At 38.8% G+C, this 18,405-nt stretch overlaps 1 protein-coding gene across 1 annotated transcript; it reads right to left on the bottom strand.

Annotated features, from left to right (window-relative positions):
* Positions 1–5,252: 5,252 nt before the first annotated feature.
* Positions 5,253–9,215, bottom strand: LOC124864271 (cytochrome P450 2K1-like). Its single transcript, XM_047358985.1, has 9 exons — positions 9,012–9,215; positions 8,747–8,909; positions 8,334–8,483; positions 8,066–8,226; positions 6,952–7,131; positions 6,732–6,873; positions 5,756–5,940; positions 5,529–5,670; positions 5,253–5,440 (listed from the first exon to the last, which is right to left on the bottom strand). The coding sequence occupies exons 1-9, from the start codon at positions 9,213–9,215 to the stop codon at positions 5,253–5,255; spliced, it is 1,515 nt and encodes a 504-aa protein (XP_047214941.1).
* Between the last annotated feature and the right edge of the window lie 9,190 nt (positions 9,216–18,405).

Below are 18,405 nucleotides of genomic sequence, written 5' to 3'. Positions count from 1 at the left end.
TGCTTGGCTGGCAGTGACTGGGGAGCAGATAGGAAATCACTAAAACAGATTTACACAGGAATGATAAGATCTAACAGACTTTGGTTGTATAGTTTACGGTTCAGCAGCTAAAACACATCTGGTTAAATTAGATATTATCCAACATCAGGCATTAAGATGATGTACTGGAGCATTTAAAACTACACCAACAGCAGCAATAGAAATAGAAATGGGAGAAATGCCGTTAGAGTTAAGAAGAATAAAACTAGAAATAAATTATTGGTTAAATTTACAATGTAATAACTTGGATCATCCAATTTGGGAAATTTTAAATCCATGTTGGGAAAAAGAAAAGAAAGAAATGAAGAGTTTTGGATGGACAATTGAAAATAAAGTAAAAGAATTTAAAATAATTGATTTAGAAATTAGTCAAACATCACCAATATCAATTATACCACCATGGATTCTACCAGAAGCAATAGTAGATATGTCAATAATGGAAAAGAAGCAAGATAAATCTTCCATAGTAGATAGTTATTCAGTACAGATACATTTAAATAATTATTATAGATATATTCAAATATATACAGATGCATCAAAAATAAATGGAAAAGTAGGAATAGCTTTTGTAGTACCAGAATTCAATCTAAAAATAGGAAAACGAATTACAGACGGCTTATCAGTATACACAGGAGAAATGTTGGCTATATTATTAGCTTTACAATGGGTAGAAGACATAAAACCATTAAAAACAGTAATTTGCTCAGATTCAAGCTCTGCATTATTAAGTTTAAAATATAATCAATCAGATAGTAGGATGGACATTTTATTAGGAATATTTCATACATTATACAGAATACAAAAAATGGGCTTGATAGTTATATTTGTGTGGGTTCCAGCACATATTGGAGTAGAAGGAAACGAGAGGGCAGATAAAATAGCAAAGAGGGTAATTCAAAATCCTATTAGTTTTACAGTTAAAACAAGTAAATCTGAGGGAAAGAGTATTGTTCAAGGAAAGCTGATGGAAAAATGGCAAAAAAGGTGGGATGAAGGAAAAACAGGAAGATGGTTTTATAAAATTCAGAAGATAGTAGGAGAAAGAAGAAATGGAAGACGAAATAGAAAGGAGGAAAGAGTGATAACAAGGTTGAGATTTGGGCATACAGGACTTAATTATACACTTTTTAAAATTCAAAAGCATGATACTGGTAAATGTGATTACTGTGGAAAATATGAAACAATAGAACATGTTATATTAGAATGTCATAAATATGAAAGAGAAAGAAGATATATGAGAAGAGAGTTTGAAGGTATTAAGGAAAAGGTTAATTTATTAGATATTTTGAGGAAGAATTTAGGGAGTAAACATGTACAAATAGTGATTCGTTTTTTAAAGAAAACAAAATTATTTCATAGAATTTGATTATAGTAGATAAAATTGTGAAAGTATGGAGGATATAGAAGGGTAGAATACAATGTAATGTGTAAGTATGTCTATTTGTATATATACATATAGGTAAGATATATTTATTTATTTAATTTGTAGAATTAAACATATATATATATAAATAGATAGACCGACACGAACCACACTCCATACCAGTAAGTGGCGGTAATGCTACTAAACGTTTGTTGCCAACCGCAAATAAAACCAACAAGAAGAAGAAGAAGAAGTCTGTTGCTGGAACATAGTTTCTGTTATGTGGACTTCTGTCAGCCTGCCTGATTGCTTGTTGTCCTGCCTTCCTGTCGATCTGCCCATCTGTCTGCCTGCCTGTCGCCATATGGAACTCTTCTTCAGGAAATCTGCACTGTAAATATTTCCACCGCCAGAACACTCTCTCTCTGCTCGGATCCTTGGGGCTTCCTCATCCTCTGGCTTCTAACAACTCTAATCAAGGTCTACCTCAGTTGGAACAATAAAACCTCATTTCAATCTAATTCTGTGCATCGAATCTGTGTCATCTTCTGATTTGGTTATATTTTGACAACCTGAGTAAATTATTGATAGTATGTTCCAGCCAGCAGACATGTCGAAAAACAAATCAGATGAAGATGAACAGACCTCCTGGAGGGAACGCCTCCAATGCACTGAGACCATGCTTCAACAGTTGCTACAACAACAAAGGACGACAGATGCCCATCTCACGGACCTTGGTGGTATGGTACATGCCTTAAGTGAAATATTAACCAAACTCTCACCCGCTCCTTCCAATCCTCCAGCTCGTTCTGAGAATCTTCAGCCACCCACAACCCACTCATCCGGGATCCGAGAACCTGATTTCCATCCGTCTGAACTTTTTGATGGCAACCCTAATAATTTTGGTGGGTTTTCTCTCCAATGTGAGTTTGCTTTTAGTCGTTCCCCCTCTCTGTTTCCGACTGCTGCTTCCAAGATCACTTTTATTGTTACATCCCTAAAAGGATCTGCTTTACGCTGGGCGCACGCTTTTCTCACAACTGACCCTATTGAGTCTCTGAGTTACGCTGTTTTTTTCAGTCACTTCAAGGAAGTCTTTGATCAACCACTCCAACAGGAGACAGCTGCTAAGAAGTTACTTACCCTCAAACAGGGAAAGAGGGCATTGGCGGAGTTCGCCATCGACTTCCAGGTGGCAGCACAGGAGGTGGGTTGGGATGAAGCGGCACTCAAGGGTATTTTTGTGAATTCCCTTACAGATCAGATAAAGGATCAGTTGGTTTTAAAAGATCAACCCGTGAGACTGGATGATTTAGTCAAACTGTCAATCCGTATTGACAACCGCCTAAGAGAGAGACAAGCAGAGAGGAATCATAAGTCAGAGTGGCAGCACTTTATGGCACCTCGGACCGCTTACCTTGATACACCCACTTCCTCTTCGGAGGGATCTGTGGAACCTGAGCCTATGCAGGTTGGTCACACTCGTCTCTCTCCTGAAGAGCGACAACGTCGTTTTGGGGCTGGTCTTTGTTTGTATTGTGGACAAGGTGGACATTATGTTGCAAGATGCCCTCAGAAGGGAAAAGAGGGGGCTCGTCAATAGGTCAGGGGACTTTGATGAGCATGTCCCATTTTTCCCCTATATCTCATCTGTGTTTTCCAGTCACTATTATTATTGGCCAAGAAAAGTGTCCAGTGGATGCTTTTATTGATTCTGGTGCGGAACAGAATCTTATTTCCTTGGATCTAGTTGACAAACTTAAGATACCTTCTCAGTCTCTCAACCACCCCCTTTCTGTTTCGGGCATCACTGGTCAAACCATATCTCAGGTCAAGTTTAAAGTGCCCCACCTTCACATCATTACTTCAGGTAACCACCATGAATGGGGTGAGTTCTTTGTTGTCTCCTCTATCTCCCCACAATTGGTTCTAGGATTTCCGTGGTTGCAGAGACATAATCCCGCGATTAATTGGGTGGAGGGCAGAGTAGAGAAGTGGAGTGATTACTGTCTCCAGAATTGTCTAAAGACTGCTGTCTCTCACTCTAGCAAACAAATTGAACCACCTGAGCCTGTTGATCTGTCTAAGATTCCTCCTGAATACCACAATCTTGCATCTGTTTTTAGTAAACAGGGGGCTCTTTCTTTACCCATGCATTGCCCCTATGACTGTGCTATTGATCTCCTCCCAGGTGCTCCGTTACCATCCAGCAGACTATACAATCTCTCTGGACCGGAGAGAAGAGTCATGAAGGAGTACATTGAGGATTCCTTAGCATCCGGGATCATTCGGCCAACTACCTCCCCCGTTGGCGCCGTCTTCTTCTTTGTGGGGAAGAAAGACGGCACATTAAGACCCTGCATTGATTATAGGGGGTTGAATCAAATCACAATCAAAAATAAGTACCCCTTACCACTCATTGATTCTATACATGGCCAATTACACTCTGCCAAGATTTTTACCAAGCTCAACCTGCACAATGCGTATCATCTGGTTCGGATCCGAGAGGGTGACGAGTGGAAGACAGCTTTCAAGACTCCCCTGGGACATTTTGAATATTTGGTGATGCCTTTTGGATTGACTAACGCACCCGCTGTTTTTCAGGCTCTTATAAATGATGTTCTCCGTGATTTCCTCAACCTCTTTGTGTTTGTTTATCTGGATGATATTTTGATTTTCTCTCAGAACATTGATCAGCATCACCAGCATGTCAGGACCATACTCCAGAGGCTTTATGAAAACCAACTCTTTGTAAAAGCCGAAAAATGTGAATTCGGTGTTTCTTCTGTGACCTTCTTGGGTTTTATTTTTGAAGCAGGCAGGTACAGAACGGATCCTGAGAAGACCAAGGCAGTGGCAGAGTGGCCTACTCCAACGGATCGCAGGCAACTCCAAAGGTTCTTAGGTTTTGCAAATTTTTATAGAAGGTTCATAAAGAACTACAGTCAGGTCACTGTGCCTCTCACTCAACTTACCTCCTCTCTGAAGACATTCCATTGGTCCCCTGAGGCAGAGAAAGCTTTTTGCAAATTGAAAACTTTATTTTCTTCTGCACCCATTCTGACTCATCCTGATCCTAGTGCGCAATTCGTTATGGAGGTTGATGCTTCTGACATTGGAGTAGGGGCCATCTTGTCTCAACGTTCTCCTATAGACAACAAGGTGCATCCTTGTGCTTATTTTTCTCGTCGTTTGTCGTCAGCAGAGCAGAATTACGATGTGGGAAATCGAGAGCTTCTGGCTATCAAATTGGTGCTTGAGGAGTGGCGGCATTGGTTAGAGGGGGCGGAAGTCCCTTTTCTCATTTGGACTGACCATAAAAACCTCTCTTACGTCCAAAATGCCAAGAGACTTAACTCCAGACAAGCCCGTTGGTCCCTGTTTTTTGCTCGTTTTAATTTTTCTAGATTAGATTAATCATTCATTCTTGTGGTCAGATTCTTGGATTCCTGTATTAGATGTTTTAGTTTGTAATTCCTTGTAGATTCTTTCCTCCCTGTTTATGTTATTTAAGTTAGTTCTATTTTTTACTTAGATGTATTTGTTGTTTCCCTGAATTCCCTGCTTATTTGTGTCAATTATTTTCCCCCCCTCAGTTGGCTTCAGTCTCTCTTCTTCCGGCTGTTTCCGATTCTCCCTCGAATCAGTAATAAGTAAGCAGTGCATTTAACAGTGCAACAGTGGTGAGAAGTGACATAAGTATACATAGATCTCCACAAACCCATAACTAAAAATCATAATTTCTGTCAACTGTTTAAACAATGACACGCAGAGGAAATTTAAATATTAAATGTGTTAAACCACATCAGGCCACTGATACAGAGAGGAACTATATTGCTAGGCTTCATTCTCACTGCCGACTGACAGCACAAAGCTCATGAGGAGAAGGAGGGACAGTGAAGCCCACAGCTGGAGTCAGATCCAGCTCATCTTCAGACACTCCAGGTGGAGGCGTGAACTGAAAACGCTGCATGAGGGAGGTGAAGAAGAGGAAGAGCTCCATCTTAGCCAGACTCTCCCCGAGACACACCCTGCGACCTGATGAAACAAGACATTTCACACATTTTTAATCCAGCCATGTTTGGGCAAGTGCATCTGGCGAAAACAAAATGTTGAGCTGTTTTACCTGCAGAAAATGGCAGGAAGGCATCTCTCTTGATGAATTTGCCCTCCATATCCAAGAAATGAGAAGGGTTGAAGGTGTGAGGGCTCTCCCATTCACTCTCATCATACAGAACAGATGTAAGCAGGGGAAGCACTGTCGTTCCCTGAAGGCAAAAATACGAGCACAATTGTCATTATTCAGGAGCCAGTTGTTTGTAGCAAGCTCAGAAATATTTCACAGCTGTGGACCTCTTTGATGAAGTATCCCTGGAAGGTGACATCTTGACTGGTTTTGTGTGGGATGGCCATGGGGACAATGTTACCCAGCCTCTGTATCTCGTGGATGACAGCATTGGTGTACGGTAGGTTTTTACGGTCTTCCACTCGGACTTCACGGCTCCCAACTACCCTGGCCATCTCCTCCTGAACCTGGTCTGCAGAAAACAAAATGGTTAATGTCTTCCACTTGCATCCCATTTTCTAAGGTCTGAGGACTCCAAAGTGCTTCACACTACAATCAGTTACAAGACGAACCCCCTACCACCTGAGACCCCGTTGCCCCAATGACTAACAGTTCTCCCAAGTATAGATCACAGTGGTCACAACGACAAACATGCAGGGGTCTAGCAGATACGATGGTTAACAGCGTTTCTCCCTCCAATAACAAAGTTGATGGACATTTCCAAACCTTCGTATTTAATCTTTAATTATTAAGTCAAAATGTTAAACCAAATGAAGAACTTAAAGTTACAGATTCATTTAAGCTTTTTTCCTTTCTGCATGAGATTAGCCACTAAAGCTATATGAAGTTAACTGGGGATCAATGATAATACGTGCAAATTTGGATGAGGACACCTATTAAGAATAACCTGAGAAAGTATTTGATCCCCTCCACTTTAGCTTTCTTCCACAGTCCAAAAACATGACAATTGTATCATTCCCCCACGTCCCTGCAAGGATAAATGGGTGTAGACAATGGATGAATGGATTTAAAATACATTTGAAATAAAAATTGTGTATCCATCTACTTCTGTTGAAGGTTATATGCCACTTTGTGTTGTTCTTTCACATAAAATTATAATTAAATGCACTGAAGTCTGTGGCATTAACTTGCCAAAATCTGAAACCCAGATGTGACTGCAAAATTTAAAGGTAAAACATTCTAAAAAATATGTTTTCAGAAAATAAAAAACAAAAATCACAGATAATATTTTGTCTTTCTTACTCTGAATTTGTGGATACTTGGCCATGAGCAGCAAACCCCACCTCAAGGTTGCAGCTGTGGTGTCAGTTCCAGCAGAAAACAGGTTGGTCACTGTATAAAGCAGGTTCTCCTCGATGAACTGAGTGTCTTTCACACAAGAGTCCTGAAATCCAAAATATACATAAGACAATGTTTGATGCAGTCATCAACCTTAAAAAGATGGATCAACTTGTTGCCTTGCCTCTTCTTTTTGCTTCCGAATCAGAAAACAGTCCACCAGTCCACGGCATATCTGAGGGTTCAGTGTCTCTCTCAGTTTCTTGATTAAATCCTTCACATCTCTGGTTGTCATCATAGCATTTTTTAACATCCCCTGACGGCTTTTTATCCATCCGACCAGCCGGGGAAACATATTGTAGAGCTCCAAATCAAGAAAAATACATTCAAAAGTAAATTCAATATTAAATCAAACTTTGTACAATGGAGACTCACTGTGAGCTTGTTTTAAATTAGAAACAGCACTGGTTGTCCAATCACTGGAGGATTTGTTTTTATATTTTGTTTACAAATAGAAATGTGAACAGAGTGGCTTAAGTATTTATTCAGGCCTCTTAACCCTGATACATGTGCAGCGCTTTGAGTGCCTTGTTGCTGAAAAGCGCTATATAAATAAACTTGACATGACTTGACTTGATACCCCCAAATAACCTTTAGTCCCTAGTCACTCCACAAATCTAGCCTTTATGATTTATTGGCCAGAAGAAATCCATTGTTGGAAAACCAGCCTTTATCTTGTGCTGTCTATACGCAAAACGTTATGTGTGGAGGAAAATTAAAAATAACCCGGTACCGCACATCACCATCACCACGACTAACACCTATAACAGCAGGGCAGTGGCAGTAAGATGCTGTGGGGATGCACAGCAAGGACAGGTAGGCAGATTTAAATGAAAAATGGAGCTAAAAAAAAGGACTATCCAGGAACGTTAGATTCTGCTAAATACAAATGTAGGCCACACTTAATATTTTTATGTGTGAAAACCTTTTAAAAACATGTGTCCCTATCATTCCACTTCACATTTATGCATTACAACATGTTGTTCTATGACATAAAGTCTCAATAAAATACATTAATAGTTGTGGTTGTAATGTTACTAATTCTGAAAATGATCTCAAAGGTTTAAGGCATTTGTGTACATGTCAAAACTGTATTGCATCAGTAAGCTCAGTGCTTGGACATCAGACAATAATTTAACAGTCCCTACCTTTCACATAGAACATTTGTCATCATGTCCTGCTAAACTCCCTCTTTGACTAAAGTATGTTATTTATTTTTTATGAAACATTTGGCTTACCTGGATTTCTGCTGAGCCTGATAGGCTTATAGAGTCATTGACCCGACTGACCAGGTTTGTAAATCGAGGATCATCGTATTCAAATCTGCTTCCAAACACGATGGAAGAGATGATGTTGGATGTTGCATAATTTATTGGACGTGATGTGTTAAATGGTTCCCCTGTGGAGTAACAGAATCAGTTTATCTTGTGCTGTCAAAATGCACTTCACTTAACGTTATCATTGTAACGTGTCCATTTCTTAGACAAACACAGCATTATGTCATACCTTTATGATTCTCAAAGATTTGAATAAGGTGTCCACACTCCTCCAAAATCTTCTCCTCGGCAACTCTCTTCCCCATCCCAAAGTCTCTGAGGGTGGTGAGGGCAAAACGACGCAACTCTTTCCATGTTTCTCCATTTGTAAACAGAATTCCTTTACAGTACACAAAAAAAAAAAAAATTGTACTTTTATTTAGGCATTTGCATTTGTATGTTTATAATATTGTCAGGCAAAAGATAAAACAAAAATTGTATAGGTACAGTGCTTTGCCAAAGTACTCTTATCGACCTTTTCATACAACACATAAAAATCACAATTAAATACATTAAAGTTGGCAAGAGAACAATTGAAACGGTTTCTGAATTGTCTATTGTTACTTTTTGCAAAACTCTGTATGTGTTTATTTGTGATCTTACCATGACCTTTGTTTAGATCATGAAATATAGGTGCAATGTCTCTGTCTCCAAACTCGTCTGCATAGCTGACCAGAGCCTCTTTGACTGTCTTGTATCCAGCAAGGACAACCACTTTTTTTGGTCCAAAATAAACTGTAAATACAGACCCATATTTTTTGGAAAGCTGGATGGATTAAAAGAGAAAATCGATCAGATATTAAACTAGTTTATAAGTATTTGCTGTATAAATACTACACAGTAGCCTGAGCCAGTACAGTAAACCCACCTGACACAGTGTTTTGTAAGGTCTCTGGAGATCAAGTTGCAGCAGGTTTCCAAGCAGAGGCAGAGGCTTCGGTCCTGGAGGTTCTTTGCCTGTTTCTCTGGAGGAAGAACCAAGAGAAATCAAATAAAGTATAATCAAGAGAACTACTCCCACCACAGCGGTAGAACTGGAGAAGAGAGAACCAAAGTCCTTCAAAGCCTCCATGTGCTCAGCTTCTTGTCCGAGTCTACACATAAGATACAGAGGAGTTTGTGTTGCTGTGAAAAGCTCATGGGAATGTTGCTTCACTTATAGGTTAGCTCTGCCTTAGTCACACCCATTTTCCTAAGTTGCTTTACCCTGTATAATTCTTAAAGCTTTGATGAATAGAAAATCCCTCTCCTCAGAGGATGTGGATTTAAACTCTTATCGCAGTGAAGCCCTTTAGTATTAATGAAGAACTGAATCTGTCATGTTTCCTCCAATATGCTGTAGCTAGATATCTGTCTGCTAATTTTCTATGTGGTTGTACTGGTACATGCTTTTCATGTGTGTTTTTATTGTGTCTCCTTTTTAAATGTTCTTCTGTAAATGGTTTGTGATAATACAATATTGCCAAAAGTATTCGGTCACACCACCAAATCAATAAATTCAGGTGATCCAATCTCTTCCATGGTTGCAGGTGTGTAAAATTTGGTGTGGAGAAATTTGATTGGCCTGATCTCAACCTTCTTGAACACCTTTGAGATGAAATAGAGTGGAGGCTGCAATTCTGGTGATCTCGCTTAACTCTAGGGACACTCCGAAACTTTGTGGAAGATAATTACAAAAGAGTTGCTATTGCTGGCAACGGTGTGTCTATCAACAAATTGAATCTTATAGAGTAAGAATATGAAGTAATCAACGTTCATGTTCATGTATAAGTAGACAGACAAATGCTTTTAGCAATATAGTGTATGTTATGTTCAATTTTGCTGTGTAGATGTGTTTTATCCAACCAATAGGCTTACAGTATGAGTTTGCCAAATGTCCGGTCATTTCTGTTCACCCATCAGGTTGTCAATAATAACTTTCCTTGTTTCTGCATTCTCTTGTCATAGTAAAGAAGACACAGGTGGTGTCAAACCATTAGTCTCTTTGACGTTTTCACAAAAAAAGCTGAAAACTGATCCATGAGCTCCAGTCCTGTGTTGCATTTTGAAGACACAGAGGAGTCCGTGTTACTGGGAAAAACCTATAAGAATGTTGCTTCACCTATAGGTTGTCCAATCACCCTCCATCGTTTTTTATTATTATCTTCACAGATATGAAAACAGATTTCATTTCAGTTCCATAGAATTATCATTTGCTTTGAGGAAAACTGGAAATCTTGTTAACAGTGAAATCATGTTTACTTTAATACTAGATTCCTAAGAGAGAAGAGGTACTAATTACAGTTTTTGAAGTTCAGTGAAATTAACTGCCTTGTATTTTGGAAAATAAAATATGAACCCCTCACACACAAACTAACCTAATGGATCGATGGCATCCATGGTATAGCTGTTTAACCTTTATCTTACAAGCAGTCCTATTTTTAAAAGGGTTCAGATATTTTCAAATTATTCAGTAGCTGATTTAATCATGTCTAGGTAAGGTGTAATATTTTTAAAATGTTTTTTATAATAAAGTTCTTCACATGAGCACAGGGTGGCTGGCAAATCCCTTAGAGATAGAGTGAGGAGCTTGGCCATCTGGGAGGAGCTCGGAGTAGACCCACTGCTTCTCCACATCGAGAGGAGTCAGCTGAGGTGGTTTGCGTATCTGTTCCGGATGCTCCATGGACACTTCTCTTGGGAGGTGTTCCAGGCGAGTCCCACTGGGAGGACATCCAGGGTGTCTACCAGAGGACATGGAGGAGGTGTCTAGGGAGAGGGAAGTCTGGGCGTCTTTTCTGTGACTGCAGCATCAATGCAGAAAGAAATGTCATTTAGTGCAACATATGCTTCTTCTATGTTGGTAGCAGAAGAAAAGGCTGGATGCTCTCTAAATCAAAAAAACTGGCTGGTCAGATCTACAAAGAAATACAAACTAAAACATCTAAACACAGCAATCCAAGAAAGTAATATAAACACAAGAATGAATGATGAACCCAATCATGAAATGACAACAACAGAAGAACAGGGTAGTGCAGAGAAAGCAGACAGAACTCAATCATTAATCTATTCTATTGTATATTTGAACAGATTTGTAATATGGATAGCAGCAAAATCCAGGAAACTACGTTTCTTTCTAAATCAAGTTGGAAATCTTACTTCTGACATTTCTATATTTCTAGACAGTACACACATCTTTAGACAAGTTTTACAAATTTACTCATTTTAACAGGTTTTGATTTGGGATCTATCATGCAACCAAATGCAAAACGAAAATAATGGTTTTCTTATCAGCCTTATCCATTTATTGTTGGGTTTTTACTGCATTTTCTCATGTTGAAAGGCAGTCTTCATTTGGTTTATAAGATAAGCCAAAATCAACACAGTAAAATTATCGCTGAGCCACTAGGAAAGCTTTGAAACAAGCACCTGCAACACCTTCTAAACAACTAAGCTGTACGAGTTGATATTCCTGTTGTTGCACACTGCTGCAGAAATGTTGCACCACAGGAACTGAAAAGGAAAAGAACAGACTGTACTCAGAATGGATTAAATGTAAGTTGATGGTTAATCCTCAGTAAAAACAACCAAGTATTGAATTTCTGCAGCTCTCACTCCTCCAAACGTGATGCTTTTTTATTTCAGACTCATGCATGCACTGAAAACTGTCTAGCGTTGAGTTTTAGTCCCATGAAGGTGTCCCAATATCTTCATCCAGCAACAACATTATGAAGCTCTTTAGCATCTGGGTCCTTTCTGTTCATGGCAACATAAAAATAACCACATTTGTTTGTTGGATAAGGTTCAAAGGTGCACAGCACCTTCCAAAACCATCCGTTAGAGTGGTTCTTTCCCCTTTAATTGCAATCAATACAAAACCTGCAAAATATAGGCTTCGGGACTACATTTATCTTTGCCCGCATCAAGTGCCAAACCTGTGCAAACCTGCATTATCAGTTAAAAGAAGACCTGCACAAGTTTAAACAGAAAACAAGTAATGGACAAGTAAATCCATCAGTCATGTGGGATGGAATAAAGGCAGTCCTTAAAGGAACTTAAACAGCCTACACTCTGACAATGGAAAGAGAGGATGGATGTTCACCTTCCTGCTGAATAAAAAAAAGCATTTCAACCAGTTTAGGGAAATGGAAAAGTAACAACAATCTACAGATGACCCCAAGATTTATGAAAGAAAAAAATGAATCAATAGTTGAAGAAGGTGAGGAAAAAATAAATATCTTGAAGCAAATATTTTATGAAATAGGACCAGAAGCAGATAAACTGTTGGTGGAACGAATTCTTTCAGGATAATGGACCAACAATAGATACATATAAATAAAACAGTTGATTAAGATGTTTCTACCAACTAACATAAATAAAAAGCTGCTGCAAACAAACGCAGTTTTGTGTGGAGGTCCCTAGCTAAATTTGTCGATTCTGACTTTAGAATAAAAATAATCTATTTACGTTCCCAAAAACATTTATGTAAATTGCTTTAACATTTTGAGTTGACTTTTTAACAATGGTTACGTTTTCACTTATAATGGTTCAAACTTCCACATCTCCAGAGGAACAGGATACCAAAGCCATACTATTGTTTAGGCCTTTATCTGCCAGAGGGAGCTCTGACTCAACAGAACTAGAGAGACGGTTTCTTCTCCTTAAGTCAACGGGTCAGAAATGTACCCATTTATTCTACCTGTCCTCAGGGGAGAGTTTTATATGTTAGATGATAGTGAAATTCTCCACCTGGTGCTCATCCTTCTGATGGCTTCCTGTTGTGGGAGAAAATTCAAAGTGAGAGCTGCATGCTTGTACAGTTAGAGGGTAAAGCAGCATTAACAGTTTATTTATAGGCAAAAATAAAAAGGAGCAAAACAACTCCCATCGTTGTGGTAGGTATAGAGAAGAGTGTCAGGTCTTGTGGGTTGTTTGTAAGACCAGCATGTGGACAGGAATTCAGAAGCAGTATGGTCAATTGAAGGATGTAATGATAAAAATAAGACAAAACTTTACAGCAGGACACAAATAGAGCACGCCATGGAGCATGTATAGAGAAGCAGGCAGTACATTTGGGAAGAACCAGGCAGAGTAACAGAAGCAACAAAAGAATCTTGAGTTGATAAATGAAAACCAGTAAGTTTATATACTGAGGGATCAGTGGAGAATTACATTGAATGGAGATGGGGTAATCAGGGAACAATAGAGAACAGCTGTGGCCGAAAGAAAGCAAGAAAACCAAGGGAGGAAGACTAATTAACATTGAGGGAGTTCAACAAAGACACAAAAATACTTCTACTCTAGGTCAGGTTGTAATCTTGCAGATTTATTTTTTATTATACTGGACAGCTGGACTTATTTATTACTATTGTATAACTGTGGATTTTACTGCAGAAACAGTGTAAATATGTAAGGTGCCAGTTAGGATTAGGTAGTCTCTCCCACTTTTTGACACCATCTCAACAGAAATTCAATCTGCATATTGTGTGCGTTTATACAAAGAAAACTGCCTGAGCAGCTTTCTACTTTTTCCCAGCCAGATTATCTGCTTCCTTTATTAGGCAAACAATAGTTAATACAAACCAAATTTTAAAAAGCAGCATGTTCTGAGTCCAAGTTAAAGGATGCAATTTCTTCTGTCATGGATCTGCTCTTGTAGGACTTTTTTTTTTACTTTCAGCCTATTCAGTTCGAGATCAGGTGATGTAAGCCTTTATTTTTACCCCTGCACAACTCCCCATGACCCTGATTATAAAGGTTCAGGGGAATAAATAAAAAAAAGATGCAATTAAACCTTGTTTTGTTTTCCATATGTTGGGACCCACAGCCATGGTTACAACATGAAAGGCCAACACAAACTTTCCTGGAACTTTCAAAATAAATTGCATTAACCTACTTCCGGCACAGCCAGGAAACGGGGTAACTGTGGACTTCTTGTGACGTCACTGTCCAAATAAAAGCACCGCTCTTGCTGCATCCTGCCTCTTCCACGCCCGTGATCATCGGGACAGGAGAGGCACAACACGCTAATGTCTCTTTGCTGGCAAAAAGACATAAACTCTTCAAACTGGATCCAAGGGTGTCATAAGATTAGCGATGTCAAAATTAGGCTTTTTGAAGCACAGAATCATTTTGAACCATTGTGTCATAAAGTGGTTCACTACCCGACGGTTCATTCAATTCCCTTGGGTGACATCTACTGGCAGTAGTGATTGTTGCACCAAATGAAGCCCTGCGAATGTGATGCACCTCTTGTGTAAATAATAGCATTTATGTATGTATATATGCGTGTTGTACATATGTGTTTTTAGTAACTCATTAAAGATTCTGAGTAATTAACTCATGAAAGAATAATAATTTAAAAACAATATGAACTGTAGGGGATTACAGATGAAAAATAGCCATTAGGCTAATTCTGGCTTCTTTAACTTGAATTGTCATTTTTTTTATGAAATTCCACTGTCCCATTTTAAATAAATAACAACAACAACAAAAAAATGAAGTGAAGTGAAGTGAAAGTTTTTTATTTGTCATTCATATTTACTTTGGGAGTGTGCTTGGTGTACTGAGTGTTTTTTGACATTGTGCTTGGTGTAATAAAGAGGACGCTTGTGTTACTTCAGGTGTTTTTATTCAAGAAAAGTAATTTCTGCACAGTAGAAGGGCTCAAACGCTCCAACTTTGGAAAATACTCTTTCACAGGGACCAGAGGAGGCTGGTGTAACAAGGAACTGTTTGGCTGGGTGGTTTAGGTTTGGATACAGTGAAAGACTGGGAGACCTTCACTATGAAGTCCACAAGAGCTTCATCAAGCTCTTGCTTCCTGGATCCTACATAAAATAAAGAAAGAAAAGTAACTTCAATTTAACTTACAAACATTTAACTGTCATTCTTTCTAATTCTGCATGTATATCTATGTTATGATGACCTTGATTGGTGGCAGGAGGCTGAGTGTTCTCGTGTTTGGCTCTATAATGCCTTAGCATTGATGACGTATTATTATTATACGTCAGCAGCTGCGGGCAAAGCAAACACTGCACCTGTAAAACCAAGATAACAACCCATTACTGCACCTCTTGTATGTTACCAAGACTGTAACACTACTGCATAGTATAGGCTATAGGCTTTCTAATAAACACTTTGAATGCACATTACCTTATTAGGTGGCCCCAAATCGAAATATTCCCACACTTGGGAACGCTTCCTACATGTTTGCTCCATGACAGAATAATCCACCAAAACTCAGAATATCCAAAAATGAGAGCTGTTCGTAACGTATAAAACGTATACAATGGGGATGTGAACCGGGGCTTGAGCCATCTTAAATACACTGAATCGCGCCAAATGTTTGAAACTCCGCCTGTCAACTCGAAGCAGTCAGCTGACTCGGTCTGAATGAAACAGTGAAGTGGTTCGCGATCATATGCACAAGTTAAGTACTGATGAATTACTTTTGAAAGAATCTGGTATTCATTCAAAAAAGGGAAATTGAGGTATAAGCATTGCTTTACTTTCTCTCTGAGGCCTGCAGAAGCGAATTGTGTTCCAGAGAGTTCAACGAGCCGAGTCTAAAGGAAGGACAACGGCCCCGCATCACCGTGGTTATGGTAACGTGCAGTTGGTTGGCAGACAGAACGAGCCGTCTTTCACCCACAGCTACGGAGGTTAGCTGGAAGCTAAACCTTTGTTCACAAAGCTTTCTTCAAACTTCGTTGTCGCCCGGACAACTTCTCCTCAGCATGGGTCAGAGGTTAGGTTTGGGCAGAGTAATGGAGAAAGATTTATGATCTGAACGTTTTTTTGCAGAAATACTCGGATGATTCTGCCGTTGTGGGGTGGATCAGAGATGGACAAGAAGCTGAGTACAGGAAGGTGGTGGACTTTATGGCATAGTGTGGAAACAATCATCTCATTTTGAACGTGACTAAAACAAAGGAGATGATTGTAGATTTTAAGACAAACAGGAATAAGTCAAACACTATTTCTATCATGGGAGAAGAAGTGGAGGTGGTGGAGGAGTATAAATACCTCGGTGTTCACCTGGACAACAGACTAGAGTGGAGATGCAACTGTGAAGCCATCTACAAGAAGGGACAGAGCAGACTGTACTTCTTGAGGAAGCTTAGGACCTTTGGTGTTTGCAGCAAGATGCTGCATATCTTCTATAAGTCTGTTGTGGAAAGTGTGATCTCTTCTACCATCATCTGCTGGGGAAGCAGCATCAGAGCCAGGGACTTAAAAAAGCTGAACAAGCTGATAAAAAAGGCTGGTTCTGTTCTGAGGACTCCTCTGGAACCTCTGGAGATCATTGTGGAAAGACGGATTCTTCATGAAATGAAGAACATTATGGAGAACCCTGAGCATCCTCTTCATGAGACTGTCCTACAACAACAGTGTGTCTTCAGTCAGAGGCTTCTTCAGATCTGCTGTAAGACGGAGCGCTACAGGAGATCCTTCCTGCCCACAGCCATCAGCATCTGCAACGGCTCTTTGAAGAAACCTTCATAATATGAGATATGACAACATTTAATTTCCCTTTGGGATTAATAAAGTATTTTTGAATTGAATTGAATTTTATGAATTTCTTTTTTTTTTGTGTGTGAAACTAAGCTTTCCTGTTGCTAGCAGAGTATCTGCACCAAACATGCTCAGCTCTGTGTCCTATGTTTTTAAAGTTAAGACAAAACTTTATTTAAAAGGTGATTTTAAACACAGAAGATTGATCATAACGCGCCGTCCACGCTTATGCATTTTAACCCTTTTATTAACCCTGGTATCTTAAAGGTGTGTGTTTGATTCTGGTGCTAAGCTATCAGCTTCTTTGTTAGCTTTAACTGCTAACAGCTAAGAACACGTGCTTAGTACTAAAGAATATTTACCCAGAAAGGTTGTTAGTTTTCAGTCCAGTAAAGAATATTTTCCTAAACATCATTTTACTAAACTTGATAACTAAGTAACACAATTAAGCCCCATTTCTCCAGAAAGATTTGGCTCTTTTCCAAAATATTTCCTTTAAATATTTTACAATTTCCTTTAATAATATTTATTTAAATATTATTTCAATACATAAAGGAAGCTAATGTGACACCGTTGAGAATTAGTCATCCAGAAGGTTGGTTTTATTCAGCAGATCATTCTTTTAAACATTATTTTAATAAAATAATATTTTATCTGATCTTGCGTTGTGAATGGTTGTCTAAAGGTATACCGATTATTGTCTAAGTTAGTTCCAAAACTAATTTAACTTCACTTCCAGATTCTTCAAGATAATCCTTGGTTCTCAGACATAAACATTGTATGGTAATGTTGCATCACTCTTTTGGTCATAATTTCCAATCATCTTTAATCGACTTGTTTATATTGTACATAGTCCATTAGTCTTCATTATTCTTTAATTCTGCTTGGTAGTTTAGTTGGATTGTTTTAGCATGATAAAGAGTTTGTTGATTGAAATATGTTTGACTTTGAGTTGACTTATTTTTGTTAATAAATTCTTGTATTTTAAAAAATTGTGTGAATTCATTCCATATATGTGCAGAGTTTATGCTGTTCAATAATGCCAGAGCTCGTCTCACACCTTTCTATTTTTTCCTAATACCATCGCCTTAATGGGCTGGTATTCACAGGACAACCCTTAACAGACCGAAATATTATTTGATAAAATATTAAATATTCTCAGATTCATAATCACAACACATAAATATAGTATACAACCTTTAATTTGATATTTGATACCTTCTGTTCACAAAGCATTACAAGGCAAGTGACCAAAATGAAATTGAATCCCAGCATCAAAGCTTGGCTTTAGAAATGTGGATTGTCACCTTACTGGGGAGAAAGACCTGGAGCTGTTGTGTTCTCACTATGTGGGGTCTTAGTTTGCAATGAAAGACATCAGCAGTGTTTAGTAGTATTAACTTATTTATCACTAGTCATATTGTCGTTGCAACATTCACCAACATTATCAAATGTTTTCCCAACATGGTGCATCTCTACAAATGTTTAAATTAAGGCTTTACACACATTTTTGAAGAGGGGCTGCCAACACTGTAGGGGTCAACAGAGAACAGGCTAAGAAAAAAAGATTTATACTGACAAAAAAAACTAAACAGGGCCTTGGTGCTGGTGGTGTAGTGGTTAAGCACGTGTCCACATGCAGAGGCTATAGTCCTCGATGTGGCTGTTCTGTGTTCGAGTCTTGGACCCGGCGACCTTTGCCAAATGTCTCCCTCTCTTTGCCTGCTTTTCTGTCTACCTACTGTCCAAAAATAAAGGCCTCTAGT

This window comes from Girardinichthys multiradiatus, chromosome Y (genome assembly GCF_021462225.1).
Source record: "Girardinichthys multiradiatus isolate DD_20200921_A chromosome Y, DD_fGirMul_XY1, whole genome shotgun sequence".
In the NCBI taxonomy this organism is placed as follows: Eukaryota; Metazoa; Chordata; class Actinopteri; order Cyprinodontiformes; family Goodeidae; genus Girardinichthys; species Girardinichthys multiradiatus.
The sequence above is the reverse complement of the archived record's forward strand: the minus strand, read 5'-3'. Positions and strand labels throughout refer to the sequence as shown.